At 39.5% G+C, this 24,376-nt stretch overlaps 1 protein-coding gene across 3 annotated transcripts in view; it reads left to right on the top strand.

Moving 5' to 3' along the window:
* Positions 1 to 24,376, top strand: part of TBCK (TBC1 domain containing kinase) — a 118,001-nt gene that overhangs the window by 65,175 nt on the left and 28,450 nt on the right. For all 3 annotated transcript variants that reach the window (XM_037380576.1, XM_037380587.1, XM_037380596.1), the window contains exon 23: positions 18,802 to 18,977. In XM_037380576.1, the coding sequence (XP_037236473.1) occupies positions 18,802 to 18,977 (176 nt within the window). The remainder of the gene's footprint in view (positions 1 to 18,801; positions 18,978 to 24,376) is intronic.

Genomic DNA, 24,376 nt, shown 5'->3' with positions numbered 1-24,376 from the left:
TTCCTGGACTTTGTACTAACAAAGAAAGAAGGACTGGCTGAGGATGTGAGGACTGGGGGTAGCCTTTGCTACAGTGATCATGAGATGGTGGAGTTTGGGATCCTGTGTGGAGGATGCAGGGCAGTAAGTAGGATTACAGCCCTGGACTTCAAGAGGGCTAACTTTGGCCTCTTCAGGGACCTATTTAGAAGAATCCCATGAGCTCGGGCTCTAGAAGGTGGGAGTGGTCCAAGACAGCTGGCGAATATTACAGCATCTCTTCCTCTAAGCTCAAGGTTGGTGTATCCCTGTGAGCAAGAAATCAAGCGAAGGAGGCAGGAGGCCTGCATGGATGAGCAAGGGGCTCCTGGAAAAACTCAGGCAGAAGAAGGAAGTTTACAGGAGGTGGAAAAAGAGACAAGCCACTTGAGAGGAATATAGGAAAGTTGTCAGAACATGCAGGGAGGTGATGAGGAAGGCTAAGGTCTGTTTGGAATTAAATCTGGTGAGGGAGATCAGGGACAACAAAAAGGGCTTTTTCAAGTACATCAGTAGCAAAAGGATGACTAGGGAAAATGTGGACCCGCTGCTGAATGAGGTGGGTGCCCTGGTGACAAAGGATACAAGAAAGCAGTTACTGAATGCCTCCTTTGCATCACTCTTATTACTAAGGCCAGCCCTCAGGATTCACAGACCCTGCAGGCAAGAGAGACAGTCTGGAGAAAGGAAGACTCTTTCCCGTGGTTGAGGAGACTCACTTAAGCAAACCTGACACCCACAAATCCATGGGCCCTGATGGAATGCACCCCCAAGTGCTGAGGGAGCTGGCAGATGTTATTACCAAGCAACTCTCCATCATCTTTGAAAGGTCATGGAGGACAGGAGAGGTGCCTGAGGACTGGAGGAAGCCAAAAAGGGCAGGAAGAAGCACTCAGGAAACTACAGGCCTGTCAGCCTCACCTCCATCCCTGGAAAGGTGATGGAACAGCTCATCCTGGATGTCAACTCCAAGCATGTGGAGGAAAAGGAGGTTATTAGGAGTAGTCAACATGGATTCACCAAGGGGAAATCATGCTTGACCAATCTCATAGCCTTCTATGATGGAATGACTGGCTGGGTAGACGAGAGGAGAGCGGTGGATGTTGTCTACCTTGACCTCAGCAAGGCTTTTGGCACTGTCTGCCATAACATCCTCATAGGTAAGCTCAGGAGGTGTGGGTTAGAGGAGCGGACAGTGAGGTGGATTGAGAACGGGCTGAATGGCAGAGCTCAGAGGTTGTGATCAGCAGCACAGAGTCTGACTGGAGGCCTGTAGCTACCGGTGTTCCCAGGGGTCAGTGCTGGGTCCAGTCCTGTTCAACTTGTTCATCAATGACCTGGATGAGGGGACTGAGTGCACCCTCAGCAAGTTTGATGATGATACAAAACTAGAAGTGGCTGTGCTACTACCATTCAGCGAGACTTGGACAGGCCAGAGAGCTGGGTGGAGGGGAACCTCATGAAGTTCAGCAGAGGCAAGTGTAGGGTCCTGCACCTGGGGAGGAACAACCCCCTGCACCAGTACAGGCTGGGGTTGACCTGCTGGAAGGCAGCTCTGCGGAGAAGGACCTGGGAGTGCTGGTGGACAGCAAGGTGACCATGAGCCAGCAGTGTGCCCATGTGGCCAAGAGGGACAATGGTACCATCATTGGAGGAGTGTGGCCAGCAGGTCGAGGGAGCTTATCCTCCCCCTCTGCTCTGCCTTGGCGAGGCCGCATCTGGAGTGCTGTGTCCAGCTCTGGGCTCCCCAGTTCAAGAGACAGGGAACTACTGGAGAGGGTCCAACGGAGGGCTACAAAGATGATGAGGGGACTGGGGCATCTCCCTTATGAGGACAAGCTGAGAGAGCTGGGCATGTTTAGCTTGGAGAAGGCTGAGAGAGGGGATCTTAGCAATGCATACAAATATCTTCAGGGCGAGTGTCAAGAGAATGGGGCTAGGCTCCTTTCAGTGGTGCCCAGCGAACAGGACAAGGGACAATGGGCACAAACTGCAACACAGGAGGTTCCCCCTGAATATGAGGAAGATGGTCTTTACTTTGGGGGTGACAGCGCACTGGGACAGGCTGCCCAGAGAGGTTGTGGAGCCTCCTTCTGCAGAGGCATTCCAGACCTGCCTGGACGTGGCTTTGTGCAACCTGCTGTAGGTGAACCTGCCTTAGCAGGGGGTTGGACGAGATCATCTCCAGAGGTCCCTTACAACCCCAACCATTCTGTGATTCTGTTAGAATTCCTTTAAACCAAGTAATTCTTTTTCAGAAGAACTGCATGAGAGAATAAAGTTTGGAAGAGCATTTAAGCTTAAAAACTTAAGTGTGGCAGTCTCCACTACTGTAGAGTTTACAGAGGTTAGCAGTAGTCTAGGATATGGTAGTAAGCAGGCTGAGGCTAAGTTCATAGTTGCATAAGTCAGTCTGTCAGAAGTTCAGTGAGTTGTCACAGATGAAGCTCTGTAATTTCAGTAAATACCGTTGTCACAAATTCTGTCTCTTACTGTATGCCCTTGAACATATGTCCAGATTTCTAAATTTTTCTTTTCTGCTATTTTCAGTTTAGTATATACTATGCAATTGCTACTCTATTTTTCAAGTTATAAGAAATTTAATTAGGCCATTCTGTATGGTGTGGGTTTTTTTCATTTTCAGTCTATATGCTGAGTCATTTAAAATGCTTTTATTAAATTTAACTGTGTATCTTCAGATGGTCTGAAAGGTGAGTGCTAAACTAAAAGACTATCTTTCTCCACCTTCCCTCCTCCCCCTTCTATGATCTGTATGTCTTAGTTAGATATAGTTTCATTAATATTTAACTTATTTTCTTGCCTAAGGTAATTTCTCCCCCTTTTTTTTTTTTCTTGAGTGGTTCTAAATTATGTATTCAAATTTATCTTGAACCAGCTGATTTACTGGCAGTTGAATACTTTATGCTGAGGTCAATGTAAGAACACATTAGTTCTCATAATATGTATCTTTTTATATATTAAAATGAAATCACTAAAATCTGTGTGTTATAATATACGTACTTTTTGCTGATTATAGTTTATGACAACTTTGCTGATACCCTGGTAGGAAATGTTTTGGTAAAATGGTGTTTCTGAATATATATTATTTTTTTTGTGTTGGTGATGTCTGCAATATTTTGGATGTCAGCAGTGGCACGACGGAATATTGTGAGATTAATCCAAAGTATATCATAAACTGACTACTAAGGAAAAAAGAGTGAGGATGGACGACAATTATAGTGTGACTAAAAAGTTAAGTGTTACTGGTCTAGCTGAGACATCTGTAATCAGTAATTTTTCACATATAATTATCATAGCCTTGTGCCTTCTCTTTCTGACCTGAATCTTATTTCTGGTTAAGAAGTATTGACTACTTATGCTTTTTGTCACCTCTGTCTTCCAAACAGGACTTCTGTTATTTTGGTTAACATAAATCATGTGTCATGCCTGAGAATTTTCTGAAAGTAATTTACAACCTTCACCTGAAACTGGGTCACCCCAAATAAGAGATTATGATGTTCAAAATGTTTGCGATAATTTCAATCTAAAAATCAGTTGTTGCTCAACAGTCTGAAACTCCTGTGGCTTTTGAGCTTTCTTGTGTGTTGGAATGGCTTATCTCAGGCTGCCAGTGAAAGTGGCTTGCTTTCCAGACCGATAAAGCTATTTTACTGCAGTCTTGCGGAACACTTTTTTTTAAGAATTCTTGTTTTTACAGTAGCAATTTTTGAAAATGTCTATTTAAAGCTAAAAAAAAGTTTAAAAAGTAAAAAAATTTTGCTTTTTTTCCAGTTCACAGCATGTAACAGTTTCAGTTACTATTTTAAAAGGTTAATGATGTGAGGAAAAAGAGGGGCACAGTGCCATTGCTGATTACTTGATTCTGAAAACTGTTTCCAATGCTTGTCTCAAAGCTTTGGCCGTATTTTATCAATAGACTCAGTACAGTTGGGCATTACTTGTTATTTTCAGGAGGCCTATTGGAAATTTTTAATTGTTTTTATATAGTTTTAACAAGGTTCTAGCATATTAGGAAATATATTTGAAGTATTTGATAAAATAATTGGTTAATTAAGAATAGTGGAAAATCCCTTTGCTGTAGTAACAAATGTCTTGGTTCATTCCTTATGGGGCTGTAAAAATGGGACATATAAGCAACTGTTAAATAGAATTAGATTGTTTAGGAAATTACTACCCCAAAGTGTTTTGTATTCTCTTTCATTTCTTCATATCTTTTTTTCTCATGTTTAAGAATCTCTGTTAAGTATAAACTTTATTCAAACAATATAAATATCAGAGCTAAGATTTAAGAGGTAGTATTTGAGACAGACAAACAAAACCAGCCCTGCAGTCATTGCTGATTTTTATGTGTAGTTTTGAGACTTACTAAATCTCATCTCATTTGGGTGATGCAGAGAGAGCAAATGCATTATGCATTCCCTTTGTTTTTCCTTTGCCTAAGTCTGACAAGTAGCAGGAGACTGTGGCAGGAAAATGAGGATGGTCAGAGTGGCACCACTATGATGCGAGTCCTGGAGGACTCAAGGAACCTGCTTTCAGACCAGTACTGACTTGTACTAGGACAGTTTGGGTACGTCTTCCTCTTAGATGTCAGCAAATTTGCAGCCCAGAAGGCTCTTTCATTCATTCAGGGCCAAATGTATAAGTGACTTTACTTTAAAACTTGCAGTTTTGCTTATAGCTCAGTCTTTTAGCATTCTGCCATAAGTTTGTGTGATAATGTACATTATATAACTCAAAAATATATGATTACTGTAGCTTGGCTTGATTACTGAGTTCATTACAAATAGTACAAAGTCGCCAGCACCTTTTGTTAGAAACAAACCCATGAAGGAAAGATCCAGATATGCACAGCTCTTTGCAAACAGTTGAAGGAACCCGCAGACCAATTCACTCCCACCTGGAATGGGTGCAGTATAGGGCCTGGCAAACACCTTCCTCCAGAGATCCATGCCAATATCATCGCTGACATACAGAGATTAATTACGGCCTTGAGAAGGGATAGGGCAGCTAACAAAAAAAGATGGGGACAGATGCTGTTTGAGAATAGGGAAACACTAAGCCTAGATATGAGAAAAAATGTACCTTTGAATAAGCCTTTTAGGTTAGTTTACGCAAGCTCATCTTCTGTTATTTTGGAGGAGATGAAATATATTCTTTTGATGCTGTGCACCCTCAGGAATGTGTCTTTTTGCTGACTCCAGGCTAGTAAGAGCTTCAAAGGGGAGAACCTTGGCCTCAGATAGGAAGTCCAGAAAGACTGGCTGTGGAAAAGCAATCCAGTGCAATGAGGAGCTACAGTAGAATGGTTGAAGTGGAAAACACAGAGAATTCTACTTTGTGAGACACAGGCATGTAACTTTAAGATGTGACATGTAGTCAAAGATCAACCACAAAAATAAATGATTATCCAAGGAACAGTTTCTTTAGAAACAGTCTAGGAGGTTCCTGGAGTGTGCAGAAGGCAGCTTCCTGCTGCAGCTGGTCATGGAGCCAGCCAGGGGAGACGCCCCACAGGACCTGCTGTTTACAAACAGGGAAGGACTGGGGGGTGATGTGGTGGTTGGAGGCTGTCTTGGGCAGAGCGATCAGAAAATAATGAGAGGTTTAGATTCTCAGAGAAGTAAGGAAAGGGGGGTCAGCAGAACTACTACCTCAGACTTCTGGAGGGCCAATTTTGGCCTGTTTAGGAGCCTGGTTGACAGAGTCCCTTGGGAGGCAGTCCTGAAGGGCCAAGGGGTTGTCCAGGAAGGCTGCACATTCTTCAAGAAGGAATATTAAAGGCCCAGGAGCAGGCCGTCCCCATGAGCTGAAAGACAAGCCAGCAGGGAATAAGACTAGTGTGGCTGAAGAGCGAGCTTTGGCTGGAACTTGGGAAGGGGTGAGGCAGGAGGAAGAATTTACTACTTTTGGAATAAGGGGCAGGCCGCTCAGGAGGAATATAAGGATATCATTAGGGTATGCAGGGAGAAAATAAGAAAGGTAAAAGCCCAGCTAGAATTTAAGCTTGCTGATGCCATAAAAGATAACAACAAATGTTTTTACAAACACATCAGAAACAAAAGGAGGGCCAAGGATAATCTTCATCTTTTATTGGATGCGGAGGAGAACATTGCCACAAGGAATGAGGAAAAGGCTGAGGTACTTAATGCCTTTTTTGCCTCAGTCTTTAACAGTGAGACCAGCAAGTACCCTCTGGGTACCCAGCCCCCGGAGCTGGAGGACAGGGATGAGGAGGAGAATGAAGTCCCCACAGCCCAGGAGGAAACAGTCAGTGACCTCTGCTCCACTTCAGTGTGCACAAGTCTATGGGGCTGGGTGGGACCCACCCGAGGGTACTGAGGGAGCTGGTGGAGGAGCTCACCAAGCCACTCTCCATCATTTGTCAACAGTCCTGCCTAACTGGGGAGGTCCCAGGAGACTGGAGGTTAGCCAGTGTGACAGCCATCTACAGCAAGGGCAGGAAGGAGGATCCAGGGAGCTACAGGCCTGTCAGCCTGGCCTCAGTGCCGGGGAAGGTTATGGAGCACATCAGCCTGAGTGCCATCACGCAGCATGTGCAGGACAGCTGGGGGATCAGGCACAGCCAGCATGGGGTTATGAAAGGCAGGTCCTGCTTGATGAACCTGATCCCCTTCTATGACAACATGACCTGCCCAGGGGGTGAGGGAAAGGCTGTGGATGTTGTCTACCTGGACCCTAGAAAAGCCTTTGACACAGTCTCCTACAACATTCTCCTGAAGAAACTGGCTGCTCATGGCATGGACAGGGGTACTCTACGCTGGGTTAAAAGCTGGCTGGATGACCAAGCCTGAAGTAAATGGACTTAGGTCCAGCTGTTGGCCGGTCACAAATGGTGTACCCCAGGGCTCAGTGTTGGGGCCAGTCCTGTTTAATGTCTTTATCAATGACCTGGATGAGGGAATAGAGTGCACCCTCAGTAAGTTTGCAGATTACACCAAGTTGGGAAGAGCATTTATCTGCTTGAGGGCAGGAAGGCTCTGCAGAGGGATCTGCACAGGCTGGACCGAGGCCAAGTGTATGAGGTTCAACAAGGAGAAGTGCCGGGTCCTGCACTTGGGTCACAACCACCCCACACAACGCTACAGGCTTGGGGAAGAGGGGCTGGAAAGCTGCCTGGGGGAAAAGGACCTGGGGGTGCTGGCTGACAGCCGGCTGAACATGAGCCAGCAGTGTGCCCAGGTGGCCAAGGAGGCCAATGGCATCCTGGCTTGTATCCAAAACAGGGTGGCCAGCAGGATAGGGGAAGTGATTGTACCTTTGTAGTCAGCACTGGTGAGGCTGCACCTTGAATCCTGTGTTCACTTTTGGGCCCCTCACGGCAAGAGGGACGTAGAGGTGCTAGAGTGTGTCCAGAGAAGGGCAATGAAGCTGGTGAAGGGTCTGGAGAACAAGACTTATGAGGAGCGGTTGAGGGAACTGGGGAGGAGACTCGGGGGATCTTACTGGGCTCTATAACTACATGTAAGTAGGTTGTAGGCGGTGGAGTAGGTCTCTTCTTCCGGACAACAAATGACAGGACGAGCAAATGGCCTCAAGTTGCAGCAGGGGAGGTTTAGATTGAATGTTAGGAAAAATTTCTTTGCTGAAATGGTAGTCAATCATTGGAACCAGGAAGGTGGGAGAATCACCATCCCTGGAGGTATTTAAAAGATGCATAGATGTGGTGCTTAGAGACATAGTTTAGTGATGAACTTGGCAGTCCTGGGTAGATGGTTGGACTTGATTATCTCAAAGGTCTTTTCCAACCTAAATGGTTCTGTGATTTGCTAACGTGGGAGAAACAGTTACATTGGTTGCCATTGTAGCGACATGCAGAAATGCTGAATCCCATAATGGTGATCCTTATAAGGATTACATCCAGCTCAGTAATGGATTAAAGATTAGAAAATAGGGGAAGTTCTACACTAATAAAATTGTACAGCGAGGTCTTGAACGGAGTATTTTCTGCTGACAGCAACGGAATTACACACATCAGAGAACTCTACTTTAGACACGTATCTGACCCTAGGTAGCTAGTGTGTTATTTTCTGTTGTTTTTCTTCCTGAAAATTCTTTGCCTACCCACATCTGTGATTCATACACTTCTATTGTGCCAGAATTTCTAGTGGTTCAGCATTTAGTTAATTAAAATTTGGTAGGAGGAAGAAATAGTAGCTGGCCACCAAGCCCACACTGAATTTGTTACCCATTCTCATTTGTTTTATGACTTCTATAATGAAAATTATCTGAGATCAAAACACCAACTTTGAAAAGGCTGAAGGAGATAATAGTGAGGTCTTCCATATGCCAGTGAGCAGTAGACAAACAAAGGTAATACGGTGGTTTTATTAGTTTGACTTTTTATCATACAGTTTTGAAAATGTCCTGTTGCTCAGATTAAGGCTCTGTGGAATAGAAGTTATAACACTAATTTTAAAAGGAAAATTTTTCATAACTTTATCAAAGGAATTTTGATGTGTGGCTTTGTTGTACCTTGCCCAAGTTCAAAACTGTCCCTTATGGAAGGTGACACTGCAAGGTGACTTATCATGGAGTTAGTGAAGGCGGACTGCTTTTTCAACTTGCCGTATAGCTGAAGAAAAACAGCAATTTGGTGTCTATCATGTGATGCACATGATAATGGTGCTGTAACTATGACACAAAAAAAATGGATTTGAAATACTAAAAGACAACAGAATTTAAAAAAAAATATTCTGGTTTTCTTGAAAGATGTAGGTCAGGTTGATATTTATGGAAACATCGTCTAAAAACATATTCCTCATCTTTGCTACGTTAGATGGCTTTTTGTAGATGCAGATGTGTTTCATAGTACAATTCCTGGAGATTATTGTTGCTAAATAGTGTCATTTATGATGCAGAAAATGTGTAGCTGTTAGTAAGTGGGGTTTTCCTTCCTTCCTCCCCCTCTTCCTTTTTTCTTTTTTTTTTTTTCCATCTTCCTTTTTGTCCCCCCTTCATTTTCTCTTTTTTTCTTCCCCCCTCCCCTTACATTTTTAATTCCCCCCCCTTGACATTTTTGGGTTGGGTTGGTTTTTTGTCCTTCCTTTGTTCTTGGCTTACAGCCATTGGTTTGGGAGCTGGCTTCAGTACAGAAGCAGAGCAATTTGTTAAGGCACACTTGCTCACCAAGGCTCTTCTATAGTGTCAAACATTGTAAGGTTGATGTCATTTTACCTGAAGCTGTAAGTTCTTTAATTATATATTTCCACTTGTAGTGACATGAACAAAATACAGTTCTATTTATAGATTCTGCGCTCTTCAGACTAAAGAGAAGTGCTGTGGTAGGCGACGCACTAAGGGAAAAAAATGCCAAAATCCTGTATTTATTCGTATTAGTGTTCTTGCTAGTCTGTAGTTTTCATTGACAGAAGAAAATCAAATATATATCTTTTAGTAAAGGATTGTCTGTCTCAGGTGGTATTTAATGAAAAGGGTTCATAAAACGTGAGTTCCTCTGTAAAACTTTCCTAGTGCGTGTCTTAAGATCACCGTCATGCACAGGTTATTTCTTGTGTTTCCTGATGTAACCTGTAGGTACTCTTAATAGCTAAAGGGGACTTCAGAGAATAGAATAATCCACCTGTTAGTCATACAGGATTTTGTACACCTTTACACTGGAATAAAATCAAAGTACAAGAAGGTAGACTGTCAAACATACTAGTATTTCTAGGGGTGGAAGGACAAAAAGCAGGCCACTCTTATTTGAGCTTTGCTTCTAGATTTGGTGAATTACACTTTTTTTTGTTGTTGTTGTTGTTCTACTCTTTACAAAATTGTCTTGGGAAAATATTTCCCTCTTGGTTTTTTTGGGGGGTTGTGTCGGGTTTTTTTGTTGAGGGGAGTAGGGGGTGGGGGTGGTTTTGGTTTCGTTAAAATTATGACCATAACAATTGGTTCAGGATTAGACTACAGCTTAGAAAGCAAGAGTGTGCACTAGATGTTTGGGGGGGGGGTTCCCCTTTTATAATTATGGAAAAATATTGCTGACAGGGAAAGGTGTCTAATAGGATATCTGTCTATATCTTTGTTATGCTGAATGTGCATGTTTGCCTGTACAGGTATAAATGGACTTCTCAATAAGCTTTAGTTCTCTAATTGTTAAGTGAGGAGGATTTTAAAATGCATTGCACAAACACTGCAGTATTAAAATCCCTTGATTAAAATGTGTATTAGCAGCACATCTCTAAATGGTTGTAGATACGTTTTGTAGGTGTGTATATCCAGTGCTGTTAAGATACATTTTGTAGGTGTGTATTTCCAGTGCTGTCAGTAGAGATACACCTACCTGCTTAAATATAGTATTGGAATGGCAGTGTAGGCTGAGAGCTAGAATAATCTTTCTTTCAAAATACGGGCTGAGAAACAAGGTCTGTTTAAGTGAACCCTTAGTGCTGTCATACTTCAGGATGGCTGTCAGTTCCCTTTGGTTTACTTTCCCATATTCAAAGAACTTAAACTCTTGGCTATATAAATCTGCATGATGTATTTGATTCTGTCTGTCCAAATTTATTTGTTCTTAATATACTGAGAGCTAGAGTTTAGTAGAAATCAACAAAATGATCAAAACCAAACATGGAGAGCTAGAGTAGTGTTTCTACCGAAAGCTAACACTTTGTTGATATTGCAAGCTTGGAATAAATTTCAGAACTGGATTGTTAGCATTGAAGGGTAAAACCTGTTCAGGAGGGACAGGTATCCTAACTGGGAAAAGCTATCATAGTATGTGAAGAATGTTGTCTGTATTCTGAAAATGGTGGTAAAGGGCTAAGTACCCATCAGGGGTGTTTCAGGTAAAACTTCTGTCACTGCAAAAATTTGAAAAGTCTAGACAAGCATCTGTAGGAGATAGGCTAGTCACATATCATTTGGCTTGAGAGTAAGGCAAGGAGCCAGACAACCTCTTGCTGGTTTTTCAGTGCTTATGCTTTAAAAAAAACCTCAAAACACTACTTTTTTTTTTTTTTTTTTTTTCCCCTCTCACCAGCATAGCATACCATAGCGTAGTTCTAAGGAAACAAATTCAGCAATTGTGTAAGCTGACAGAGTATAAACCACAAGCGTGTCTGCTGGGAATGTAACCCTGAAATGACACAAACCTAGAAAATCTTAAAGATGATGGGAGTTTAGGTTTTTTGTTATAAAAATAGGGTATTTAGGATTGTAGTACTTAAATACTTTCATGTGTAAATTCAGATGGGGGCTGTTAGAAAGTTTTTTTCATGGAATAAGGGAACTTTTCTCCTCGACTTCTGAGTACGTTAATTAGACAGCAAACTTTAACTCATTTAAAAGTTTATTTTTACAAGGTTGGCCTGATAGATACTTTAACCTACTAGTTTTGCACTGTGAAATGCTAACATAGACTTAACTTACGGTTAACACTGAATGTTTCATATCTATTAGAAATTTCATTTAGAAATGAAAGCAGGTTTAAGCATGGGTACATAAGCAAAATGGTTATTATTCTTCCCATTTATGGTTGCTGTATTTGTGGGAAATAAATAACATTCCAGTCTTGAATAATATGTTTCTTTCTTTGGGGTAGTTTGTGGGTGTTACATGGTTCAGAATACTCTTTAGGCAGATCTAGGTATCTTATCTACATTAAGCTTTACCCAAAGTTTTTCTGTTACTGGTCTAGGAACAAACAGGTCAAATGAGAAGCTTTCATCCTTTTCTCATGGTAACAGGTACTCCTTTTCAAGGTTACTTGCCTCTTATTTCAAAAACAGAAATTCTAAGTTAATTCATATTATTGCCTTAAAAATATCCTGAAGGCTAACAAGAGGCTACGCTAATACACAGGTCTTCTAATTATGGCTCTTTAGAAACTGATCAGTCTTGCAAGCATTTAGTCTGGTCAGAGTTTCTGATGGCAGAGGTTTTTTACAAATTTATACCTGTTATGTCTGGGAAACAGCTGAAGTAGCTTGTAGTTACCACCCAGCTAGAGACTTAAACAGCATGATTTTTACTAATGCGTACTGAGCTTCAATACTTGCATATTACTTCTGTGAAACACAGGGTTAGGATAAAGGAGGTAAGTTTCACTAGTATTTGAGATTGCTAAATGTCTATTGAGTTTGTTTTAGAAAGATTTTAACAAAAAATACAATATAGAAAAGCCAAAAAAATACTTTTCCTTCAAAAATTGAATGTTGTTGGACATTGTGTTGGTGGCACAAGTTCTTCATCTCCGTGTATTTCTAAGAAGTTTCTTCTCTAAGCTGATCACTGCAGTTTTGTAAACCTGCCCTTTTATGCATCTTCTATACATGGTTGTCATCTAGCTATGAAATAATCTTCAGTCTTCTGCTGGTCTGTTCCTTTATTGTTTTGTATCTCTCTGTTTTTGCATAGTAGCCTTCGTCAGACTATTTCCATTATATAGTGTGAATTCCTGTCCTTCTGTCATTGGCCAATATCCTAATCTGATGTTGGGGCCAGTCCAGATGTCTTAAACATTTTGTTTAGTTTGAGAGATGTCTGCTGTTAAACACCCCTGGCACACCTCATAAAACTGTTTAAAGCCCACTTCACTGTCGGAGCTTGGCCAACATTGAAGTCTTCCTGTAATCTATTTGGTCGTCTGTCTCAGTAAGACATAGCATGTGGCATTTGGTAGTTCACTTGCAGTAAACCTTTACTCTTTGTACAGTCGTTTGTCATTCTGTGTCTTCCCTGCTTATCTTTTTCAGTGCAGGACAACATGATTCCATACAGGAAGGCATTTTTTATGAAATCTTTCTGCTAAACTGCCGCGTCAGAGCAATTTTTACAGTCATGAGTAAGAAAAGGATTCATGCAGTCTTAGGAAATAACTCACCGTATTTACTGCTGCTTCTCTCTATTGCTCCCTGCTTTAAGTGTTGTATGAACTGGTCCAGATGGCTACATAACTACAGGCACTATGACAGTTCTACTTCCCATAATTCCTCTCTCAGCTTCTCTTGTTTATGTACAGGCTGCAAACACACCTACTGTTGTTCTCACATAGATACGCCCTTTCTACTTGAATTGTATCTTCATAACACCCTCTGCTACAGAACTTTTCATCTGGATGCATTCTTAATTTCTCAGTCCTCAGACATCTCATTTATGGATGAAGGCAAGAGACCACAAACTACTACTGCTCTTTGGACATTGTATTTGGTTTCATTACATACAAACAAAAGTTATTCTTTTCCCAGCATTTCTGAACCCTGGTACAAATGGTTGATGTGCTTTTACCAAGGAAGGGCCTGGACCATTTAATTTTTGATGCGCTAACTGCTGCTTGTGGGCATTCAGGCTCAAGAGTAGTTTAAATTGTTGCTTTTCCTTTCCAACAGCAAGATAACTGCTGCATGTATGCTGAAAACAGCAATGTCATCCAGATGTAGTAAACTATATTGGCTGTGGGGAACTGTCTAGAGAAATCTTTTATTCCAAGATACTGAAAGAATTGTAGAGTAATGTGTCAGACAAGGTCACCTGTCACTGCAGCATTGAAATTTTTGATCCTTATTACAGCCATGCAACTTGAAATCTGTCTGAAGACAGTGCTATTGTTTGTTCCTTTGCTTCTGCATCCAATTGTTTTTTTCTAGCCAAGTGCAGCTTCTGTACATCTGCTGTATTACATAAAAAGTATGATGGCTCCTGGATTAACAGCACCTGTCCTCCCAGCAGCTCTTGAAAGATGCACACTTTGCATCCGTGTAGAAAGAACAAAGGATTCTGTTGTATTAGCTGAAGGATTTTAAAATTAATGACTAACATTTGTGGCCTTTGAAATTTTGCCCAAGATGCACTGAAAGGGATAGTGATGTGTGTAAATAAGAGTAAATTAATATCCACAAAACAATGAAATAACACAACTATCCTATAATGGATGAAATAAATTACATAGAATAATTTTGCATTGACCTTTCCATTTATAGCAACCTTCTAGCAGCAACAGATAGAGATGTTGGACAGAAGAAGTGTCACTTCTCTTCCTAGATTTGTCCTTGTAAATATCTAGGCTTATTAATGTCTTACTGTATGTCATCAGAAAATAAAAGGTATATGACCTTTCACCTCTATTTATTCTGAGAGCAGGAATCATGAGATCAAACTGAAGGACCTATTCAGCTTCCCAGCTTTTATAGCACAGAGGTTTTCTGGTCTATTTATGTGGCTGTGTGATGAAAGCTGATGTTGCCTGGCAGGGCATTTGTGATGGAGGGGTCAAACCAAGCACATAATTCTGAGCTTTTTCCAAAATGCGGAAGCAGTTTATTTTGGCCAAATTTCTTAACTGGTGTCCTGTTACCCAAGGAAGGGGCTCTGGAACTGATTAACTGCACACAAAGACTTGGTCTGTGTACATTTTCATCAAGAAAAAAAGTTTGTGTTATATTTTCCTCCATTACTTGCTTTCGCTTGTTGTGAACAACATATGCATGTCCGGTTTTGCTGTAAAAATAAAAAATTCTATGTGCTTTTGTCACAGGTGTATTGCATTTAAACTGGTGTTCTTTTTTTAACATCTGTTTCAAGTGCAATCTACTTCTCTCCTGTATCTATAATAACAAACACTGAACATATGTAATTTAAAAAGCAGCTCTGTCAGGCTGAGCCATCCTTTCTGTTGAGGCTGTTGACAGAAGGAGGCAGGAGGTCTGTTGGGAGTGATAATTTGCCATAAACAAAGCAAAATGAATAATGTGTTAGAGCAACCAGGAAATTTAGTTAACAGAAGGAGCAAAGCATTTCAATAGGCTTAATGTTAGGATGGGGCCATGCAAGATCACATGGTAGATAACTTTTTGTTTACTTCTCCACCACTGCCTTTTCAATTCCTCTATTATTTGCATGTTTAGAAATCTCAGGAAATGTCGTTTGATGCCAAGTAAATGGATTAACTAGCTAGTGCCATAGAATTGTTTCCTGTAGGGCTTGGGTGCTGCTTGACTGAAATACTTGAGCTCAGTTGAGCCAGAACTCCTAAAACCAGTGTTTTAAAATAAAACTTGTGATTTTTAATTCTGGGTACTTGGGTGCCAACTTTGGCTGTTTGAAATGCAGGTGCTCTGCACTTTTTGAAAACCAGACTGCTTGAAGATACACTAAATTTTGAAATGAGAACTTATTTTTATAGTGTTATGTTTAAGGTTAGGCTTGCATTTTTTCCATGCAAGCTTCACAGTTAATGATACCATGTTACGTCAGCACATTTTCGTTACAGGTTTTCCAGCAAAATAATTTGTATGAGTAAAAGCAAAGGGCACATGTTTTTTAAACTACAAATACCTCAGAGTTGGGACCTTGGAGAGCACAGAGATGTTGCATGTACATCTCCATGGCTAAGCAGGCCATCCCTGTCCTTTCTAAGTGTTTCTGTTCACTTTTTTGCTGATGCCTTGAGATTTATACAGAGCCTGCTCTTGTCGAAAGGGTGTTCTTCTAAATTGTTTGCATACATGAAGTAGTCTGGCATCCTGGTGAGATATCTCTGTTTGTTTGTTCATAGTCCTGCTCAAGAACCTAGGCACTGACTTGATATATTTACACTTCTGACATACCAACAGTATGTTCTTAACGATGTGTAAGCTTTAATGTTTTCTGGCTGATAACAGTTAACTTAGGAGCAGGAAGAGTACAAACAGGACAAGGCTGTGTAAATGCAAAGCCTTGATGCAATAACAAAAGATGGACTTTTGATTGGAGACTGGCTCATTTGTCATATATTTGAAAGGGCATGGGAAAAAATCTGAATTGAAGTAGTATAGCAGACTCTTACTTATTAGCCAAAAGGAGGAGAAAAGATCTTATTCAGCAAGGCTGCAAAAGATTGCATTGCATTTTAGTTACTGACAGGAAATGATTTTTCTCAAGACGGGCTTGAAGGTTGCTCAAGTGTGAAGCCTGTTCATGCAGTGTGGATAACAAATATTCTTTAAATATTTACACCAGTTTACTGTAATTCTAAATTCTAGTTTTCTGAAACTAATTTTTTTTCAAAAAAAAAGAATGCAAGTAAATTCTTTTACTACTGATAGTCTTGTCTCGCTGTGGGTGATAAATGTTGACCATTGACATATATGTGTCTGTGTGTGTACCTTTTTTTTTTTTCATGTTATTACTATTTGTGGAAACTGCAATCTCCTTGTTACATTTTTATTCCTTGTTACTTAGAAGCAGATCAGATAATCAGCACACTGTAAATGGGTATTAGATTTTTGATGGCCTCCCTCCCAAACCATTTAAAATTCCCTCTTGTTCCATGGAATTTCATTTTCAGCCGTGGCCACTGTCCTCCTGAAATGCTGCTTAGAAGAAATGAGAAACCAAACAGCCAAGAATCACAGAACAACAGACTCTTAAATATTTTACTTACACACGGATATGTGAGAACTGGTTATTGTTTTTAGGGAGACCCATTGCCATTGCTGCATTTTCCACTTCTCTAAATGGATTTCTTTTGGCATTACAGAGCTTGTTTCTAGGAATAATATTTTTATAGTCTCAGTGCTTAACTCTGTCAATCTTGATTTCTGCTTTCAGCTTTTTCATAACTTTCTACTGCGCATAGCATTCCTATTCCATCCCCCATTTTTCTGTTTTCAATTTTCGATATTTGTAGGCTTTTCTGCCCTCTCACAATAAAATGTTTCTCATGCTATTAATTATTGGGTTTCAGCTATTTATTTTTTTTCTGGCTAAATTCTGCTTTCTACCTATTACAAAAGTGCTGCAAACATTTCCTTAGCTAAGAATCTCAGACAGGGGTATAACTCACAGTTACAGCCGTCTCTTTACTGGCGGGAGGGGGGAACCAAAACCCAAAAAACACCCAACGTAAATGTCCTACAGGCTTGAACTGAAATTCTCAAATTCCAAATAAAATGAGTCTTGGGAAATGTATAGCAAGCGTGGCTTTACTGACTATGCTTCGGAGTGTATTCTGAGCTCTAGGAATAATAACCAGTGAAAGGCATCTGCTGTCTTTACCTGAATTTAGAAATTCTGTAAAATTCTCTGCATGGGTTTTCCTAAGGAATGATACTAAACTGACAACCTTCCATTACAGTATATTCAAAATGAAAAATCTAATGTTTTCATCACAGAATGAAAAACTGTTAATTACTGTTGAGTCACCACATTGTTCATTTTTCTCTGAAAAGTATATCCCAAGTAGCTAGGGAGCCTGGTATGGTTAAGGAAAATTTTACTTTCGCATCCACAAAAAAGTTTTAGAGCTACAATTAAAATTAGGTAAAATACAGCTTTAGTCCCAGATTTTTTAATTTCATAAGCAAGATAGCACGTGAGCATGTTGCCTTCAAGGAATTAAAAGTATATACTGCAGGTTGTATTCTGCCTAAATACAGGCAGCTTTTTGAGTGGAAGATTAATAGATCACATAATTAATTCCGATTTTAAACAAAGTAAATAATACTGTCCAACTGAAATACTCTGCCCCAAGAGCCAGTTTCAGCTTCTTTCACTCACCACCCTGGTAATGATTGAGGTTTCTGGAGTAAACTCCCTGATTGATGGCAATGCATAAATTCTGTTTGAGATCTACAGATGAAGCCTGGCTAGAGTGCCTCTGTTTCCTTCATAGAAGCTGATGCTTCAACATTCTAAATTGTGAGTGCTGAAATGAATCCTCCAAGATGCTTGGGACAGACACAAGAAGTGATAATATGCCTGTTGTTTGATGAACTACACTAAATTTGTCATAAAATGCAAGTTAGGATAACTTTTTCTCTTCATGAAACTGCAGACAGGAGGTGCAAAACTAACCAGTTCTTTATAGTGAGAGAAAAGTAAATGGTTTTTACATTACATCTTGTTAGAGTATAGATACATGTGGGATGCTTAGCGTTGTAAAAATTATATATGTAATAAGTTTACTCTTTTTTAACATATGTTTTTCATTATGCTTTGGCAATTTTTATTTGATCACAGCTTATTTTAGGATGCTTCCCATTTGATGGGTGTCTGCTTTGCTTCCAAGTTGAGTAATATTTTATCACGTATGACATTTGACTCCTTCAGCCAGAATGTTTCACTGCGAATGCCTGGTCGAGTTTTGGACTGTTTTTTGCGGTTTGGTTTCATCTGTCTGTCTGTCCCATCCTTCCCTGCGCCACAAAAAAAAAAAAAAACCAGAAAAAAGCTCTAAAACAAATACATTGTGTTTGCCATCAAGCACAAATTAGTGTTGAGAACTCCTGTTTTCCCAAGTAGATAACATGTAGCTTTGTTAAAATGGCAAGCCACGCAAAGTTTGACAACTGAAAGCTTTCAGTCTGCTTTATAGTAACATTCAGATGATCCAAAAATCCTGATGTCCCTACACTGCATGAAATGTACTTTTGATGTACTGCATCTCTTACATTTAAGAGTGAATAGCCTGATCTGCAAAGACATTTAATGAAGATGCCTTAAAATGACTAGGTTTTGATTATATTCCTGTCTTTGCAGGTTAAAATTCTGTTGCACTTCTCTTAAACAGATTTCCCTATGTAACTAGGGATAAAATTAATAATGAAAATGTCTTTGCTAGCATTTCATAAAAAAAAATCTAAGTGTTTTTTTTCAAATGGGAAAACGTTTTTGAGAACTGCATACTCTTTTAGGGCAGGGGGGAGGACAGAGTTATGGATGGGTGGATGTATATTTAGCAATGTAATAGCTAGATTAATTGGCTTTACTGATTTTTCATGCTTGCGTTTCTTGTTTTTTCTTTAAACCCCTGATCAGAGATTGATATTGAGCGTTGTGTTCGTGAGTCAATCAACTTGTTTCGCTGGACACCAAAAAGTGCTACATACAGGCAATATGCCCAGCCTCCACAGCAAGCCAGTGAGAGCAACAGCACAAGAAGTTCCATGTCCTGCTTTTCAGCAGACTATCAGGAGACACCTCGAAGTGACCTAGTAAGTGACCTGAGAATTGGGGGGGGGGGGGGGGGGGCGGAATTGTTCAGATTGTGTGCTTCTCCTGCCTTAGGTGGTTTTTTCTCTTTAAAATTTAATCAAGAAGAAAATACCCACCAAACCTCGGTTACTGGCATTTATGTTGTCACTTCCAAGTGCAGGGGTTTGACACATTCATCTGATGATCACGTTTGCTTGTTGGCTAGTGCACAGCATTAGAGCCTATGCCATGTTATTAATTTTGATGAACGATCCAATGCAATGAATGGAAATTAACTGAAAGGTTGTTCAGTTTTGTGGTTTTTTTAACTTGGCTGCTTTGAACCTCCGCTGCTTTGATGTACATGCCAATAAAATTATTTCTTCTTGTGCCCTGTTTCTGCCTCTCCCAACTCCTGCTCCTTTGGTTCTGTGGTGTTTGTTACCACAACAGACCAATGTCCAAAACTCACCTGCAGAACTACAAACAGGGTTTATCTTAGGAGAAAAATAATAAAAAGAATAGTTTGCCAGCGAGAAATAGGTAACTGGAAAGTGATGCAGATAGCTCTGGCAGCTTTTTCCATCTTGGCATGTTAGGTTAAATGTATGGCTCAAATTATTTTGAGAGGTAGTATGTGAATTATGCTAGTGTTTGTCTTGGCAAAGAATTACTAGTGGCTAAGAGTATATATGCATTAAATACTTGGTTTAGCAAAAATGTTTTTCGCTTCTCTCTCCAGTAAAATCTGATGGTTGTTTCTCTTGTCAAATACACTACCTGATAAATGGCAATTTGAAAATATTCCTTCCTTCCTCTCAGCAGTGTAAATCTAGTCAGTCTCTTAAAAAGTAAACAGTTTTATTTGGGTTTTTTTTTCCTTCCATTTTTTCCTACAATCAGAATTCATTCATGTGAGTATGTCAGAATAACAGGGGAAGTATATATAGACCTGCCATATCTATTTGGTCAATTGCATTAGGTTTTAGTCTTCCCATCTGTTTTTCCTAACTACTAAGAAACTAAAAACTGTATTGTCACTTGAGCATATCTTACTTTTTAAGTACTACTTAAACCAGAGTCTGATATTCAGTTATTTCTGGTTTGTTTTTTTTTTACTTTAGCTTTGATATTTTTTTTTTCTATTGTTGTATTTTCTGGAAGCCTTAAGCCCAAATTCAGGACTCAAAGTGTTAGACATACAAATGCAGAATAAAAGGAAACTCCAAAGAGCTTACAGGATTTAAGAAATGATAGGTGGATATAGAAAGGCAATTGGGAAGAAAAATGAAATAACAGAAGAATACTGGTTGTTGTCATACAGGAAGTATAGCCAATACAATTGCTGCTGAGCAACATGTTCTAGAAAGATGTGGAGAGACTTTCTGAATGAGCTAAAGGCTGCACATTCATAGAGTAATTGAGACAAGACCTTAGGAAGTCATCTGCAGAAGACAGGCTGAACACTGAATTCAGATGGGGTTGCCCAGGGCTTTGTTCCATCAGGTCATGAAAACTTCCAAGGAAAGAGATTATGCAGTCTCTCTTGGCAGCCTGATCTAATGTCTGACAGTGCTCACAGTGAAAATGTTTTTGTGTATGTGCTAGCTTTTCTTAATGTTACAATAAAGAGTTAAAAGACAAGTCTTCTCAGTTCTGAGGTTGTGCTTGTGCCTTTCTGTGTCCAAGCAAGAGTGAAGGGACTTGGAAGTAGCAAGGAGGGAGACAGGATAAAGCAGTGATGTCTACTGAACTGTAAACAGAACAAAGATTTGTATGTGTAGCAGAGATAAAAATCCATTATTTTGGGTCAAGCAAAGTTTCTTTCAGTATTCTTCTATTTCCTAGAAATTTTGGGGCTGTTTTTTACCAAAAGTAATTTTATTTACATACCAGAAGTTGTGTTTGTTTATGGTGCCAGCAACTAGGCTCACCCATCCCATAATTTCTAAGGAATTAAGCTAATGTTTTTGCTATGTTGTAGAGAAAGGGGAGAAAAAAACCCACACACAAAAAAAACCCCACGTAACTTCTGTTGCCTTCTCTTTCATTTTTACTTCTTTCTACTTAACAGCAAAGGACTCTTCATTTACTGCAGTGTATCTGATGGTTTCATTTCTTTTGAAGCTGAAGTGTATTGCACTTTTTGGGTACTGCTGTAGTGGTGTTTTTTAGCTCATCATATGGAGCAGCACTATGTGATATCAGAAATATGTGAACACATTCAGACTTTTTCTGTAGCAGAGTAATCTCACGGACGCCTGAATGACAAGGAAGCAGATTCATCTATCAAGTTATAGTCTACAAATACGGTTGCTTTCATGTGCTGTATTTTTGTGTGTTGGATTTTGAGACAGACACGTACAAGCAATGTATGTTATGGTTCTGTCAGGACCCATAGTTCAGACTTTGAAAACTCTGCATAATGTGAGCCACCGATAAGTTACTCCTCATTTGTGACCAGTTCTGCACTTCTGGATATTTGACTTTATAAGATGACGTTTCTCAGGGGTTTGAGCAATGTTGCTAAAACAAATTTGAAAGTATTTGTGAAATACACTATTTACACCCAAAGGTATCTGGTTTTTTGGGTTTGGGTTTGTTTTTTTTAACCTTAATCCTGAGCTATCGATCTGTTTCTTCAGACATGTCCTCTACTGGTGGTCCCTCGGGGGGGAACTTTTTTTATACTTGAAAGCTGTAGAATCTGAGTTCAATCTTTAGTACACATAGTAACCTTTAATGGATTTCCTAAAACACCATTGTGTCCTTGCTGGTCAGTCTAGCTCTTAAAAAAATTACTTTGCTGTTTCCCCACCTGTTTAGTTGGCCATTATTTGGACAAGCTCTTTGCACTATACTTGTGTCTCCAGTTTTATATTTGTGAGTCACCTCTGTATTTGAGGGTGGCTAGGGTAGGAAACAATTCCTTTGTAACCAAAGCTGTAGGTTTGCTTCTGAAGGGAATTTAGGACTTTCTGAAACATTGTTTAGTGTATTTAAATCTAAACACCAGCTTTCTCCTATATTTGTATTTTCCTTCTAAACTGTTTCAGTTTAAGTGCTTTTTATTGGATACTCAATATTTGTGTGTATCTTCATGTTATAGTGCTTTGGTTAATAATAACATGAGAAGTATTTGCCCCTGGGTGAGCAGCTTTCTCCCTAAATCAACAGCCAGTAAACCAGAACTGTTTTGACTCTTTTTATCACTAGCATTGCTTAGTATTCATTTTAGTGGCATCTATTTGTAACTTCATAAGTAGGCTTGGATGCTGTCTTCCCTCCTGAACTTGTGTGTTGCTTAATCTTTTACTCTTTCAACCAGTAGAGCATATTTCTACTGAGATAAAATCTCAAGGAGGAAATAGTCTCAGAGAGAATGAATATACATCTTAAGTGGTTTTGCATGTTTATTTTGAGAAAGATAAAATGTCAAAAATAAGAACAGAAAACCCTCTTTAAATTCACTACTGAATTTTAATAGTAGTCTACTCAAATTTGTGTCTGTAATTTTTTCTTGACCAGTACATGGATGATTTTTTTTTTCTTACTCTTTCTGAAACTTACCTTTATCCCCTGGAAACTCCAAAAGTGTTATTCTTGAATGTCAGGGAATCACAGAGACAAGTAACACTTGTCATGTAACGATTTTCTGCTATGTCTGTATCTCTGTTATTATAGACATGGTAGATATACTCTTTCTCTTTCTAAATAAAAACAAGAGAATGATGCAGTTTCTTTATCAATGTCTGCTCAGGTATGGCAGGTGGACTCCCAGAAATCCCGAGGCTGATACAATTATGCCTTCATCTTGGTCTTCTACTGCCAATTCTCTTTTCAAGGGTGGGAGTTCGTGATGAATGTTGGGGAATGAAAGCATTCAACGGGAGAAAAGTCTACCTTACTATTATTGATCCTTGAGCCAATTTAAATGCCACCAATCCAGTTCATCATTTTGGTTTTGATGAATACCTAAGTGGGAAGGTGACTTTAATGGCTTGATGAAACAAGGCAAACATGAAGAACATTTCTTTTTACCAAAAATGATATGAGCAAATTTTCCTGATGCTAACTTTTCTTTGCAGATAATCAAGGATAGCTTGCATGACAGACTTCTTACAGGTGGGAATTCGGCCCCATGTGCAATAAATATGCCAGTACTCAGTTGCTTCTCATTTGCTGTGTGCACCTAGGATATATTTGTCCATATGTATTGACTGGGTCTATATTAAGCCCTTAAATAATTGGTGTGTGAAGTCTATCTGTTCTTCTAAAAGAAGCACGATGAGTAGTGTATACCAAGATTTCTGTTTCATTGTACAAGCTAGGAGATGTCCAAGTGCAGTGGTGCAGTGTCCATGCAGTTCATAATGGCTGGTATATATATTCTGCCTCAAGGGTCTTATGACTGCCTCAACAGAAAGATATTCCTCAGATGTCTTTAGTTCATGTTGTTTAAAGCATTAACTGACCAAGATCTAAGTTATGTTTCTAATTTATTTTGCACATGCCTCTGATGCTTCTGTTTTCTGATTGTAGCTGCCAGCAAGCTGCCAGCAGCTTGAGTGAGAAATCGGGTTTATTTGTAATTTTTGAGATGGGTTGGTTAAAATAAACCTTTTATGTCATTCTCCTATGAGTGAATAAACAAATCACTATTTAATTAGACATGTCATAAGCTCACCAAGTTCTAGCAAATATTTTTAGGAATTGTTGCAAGCTTTAAAACTTTCTCTGTATATTTTTTAGCTTTTTTAAGTTTTTACAATACTCATAAGCCAGGCAGCCAGCAATCGGGAAGTGGGGAGTGTAAGGAAACTTCTTCTTCCAGTGCTTTGGTTCTGCAGGCTAAATTAGCTGAAGGAAGCCTTTTTTAGTACTTTCTTTACTCTGCTTGGTTTTGAAAATGTGAATGTATCTTCTTATGTTTTAGGACTTTTTCTGATAGAAGATTAAGTATTAAATAAATTACCAGAGTGGATAAAACAAGAAATATATGGCTTAGGAAATAACTGATCCTGAATATTAATTTAAGAGTCTTTAATGAATGTTGTGATTTTTTTTAAGTTGTAATATAAATACCAGTTATTTTAATTGAATGTAAACTCATTGGAACAAATGTGCTGTGTTGTTTCTTAGTTGAGGCAGAATTAGAGTATGTTTATAATAATGTAAATATTATTTACATGGTGCTTTAATAGTTTGTTAGATACTCACTTAGATCATATTTTGTAAACATACCTTGTAGACACTTTGTTTCTGAGTCAGTCTGGGGTGTATTTAAGTGGGGCAGTTGGAGCAGCCACAGCACTCTGCTGCCTTAGGCTCAGGTTCTGGATTCACTGATTGTCCACCTAGTCTTTCCTCACAAGTCTTTGCAATTATACTCACTTTGAAGTTGAAAGTGGGGTGTATT

This window comes from Falco rusticolus, chromosome 1 (genome assembly GCF_015220075.1).
Source record: "Falco rusticolus isolate bFalRus1 chromosome 1, bFalRus1.pri, whole genome shotgun sequence".
Taxonomy (NCBI): Eukaryota; Metazoa; Chordata; class Aves; order Falconiformes; family Falconidae; genus Falco; species Falco rusticolus.
The sequence above is the reverse complement of the archived record's forward strand: the minus strand, read 5'-3'. Positions and strand labels throughout refer to the sequence as shown.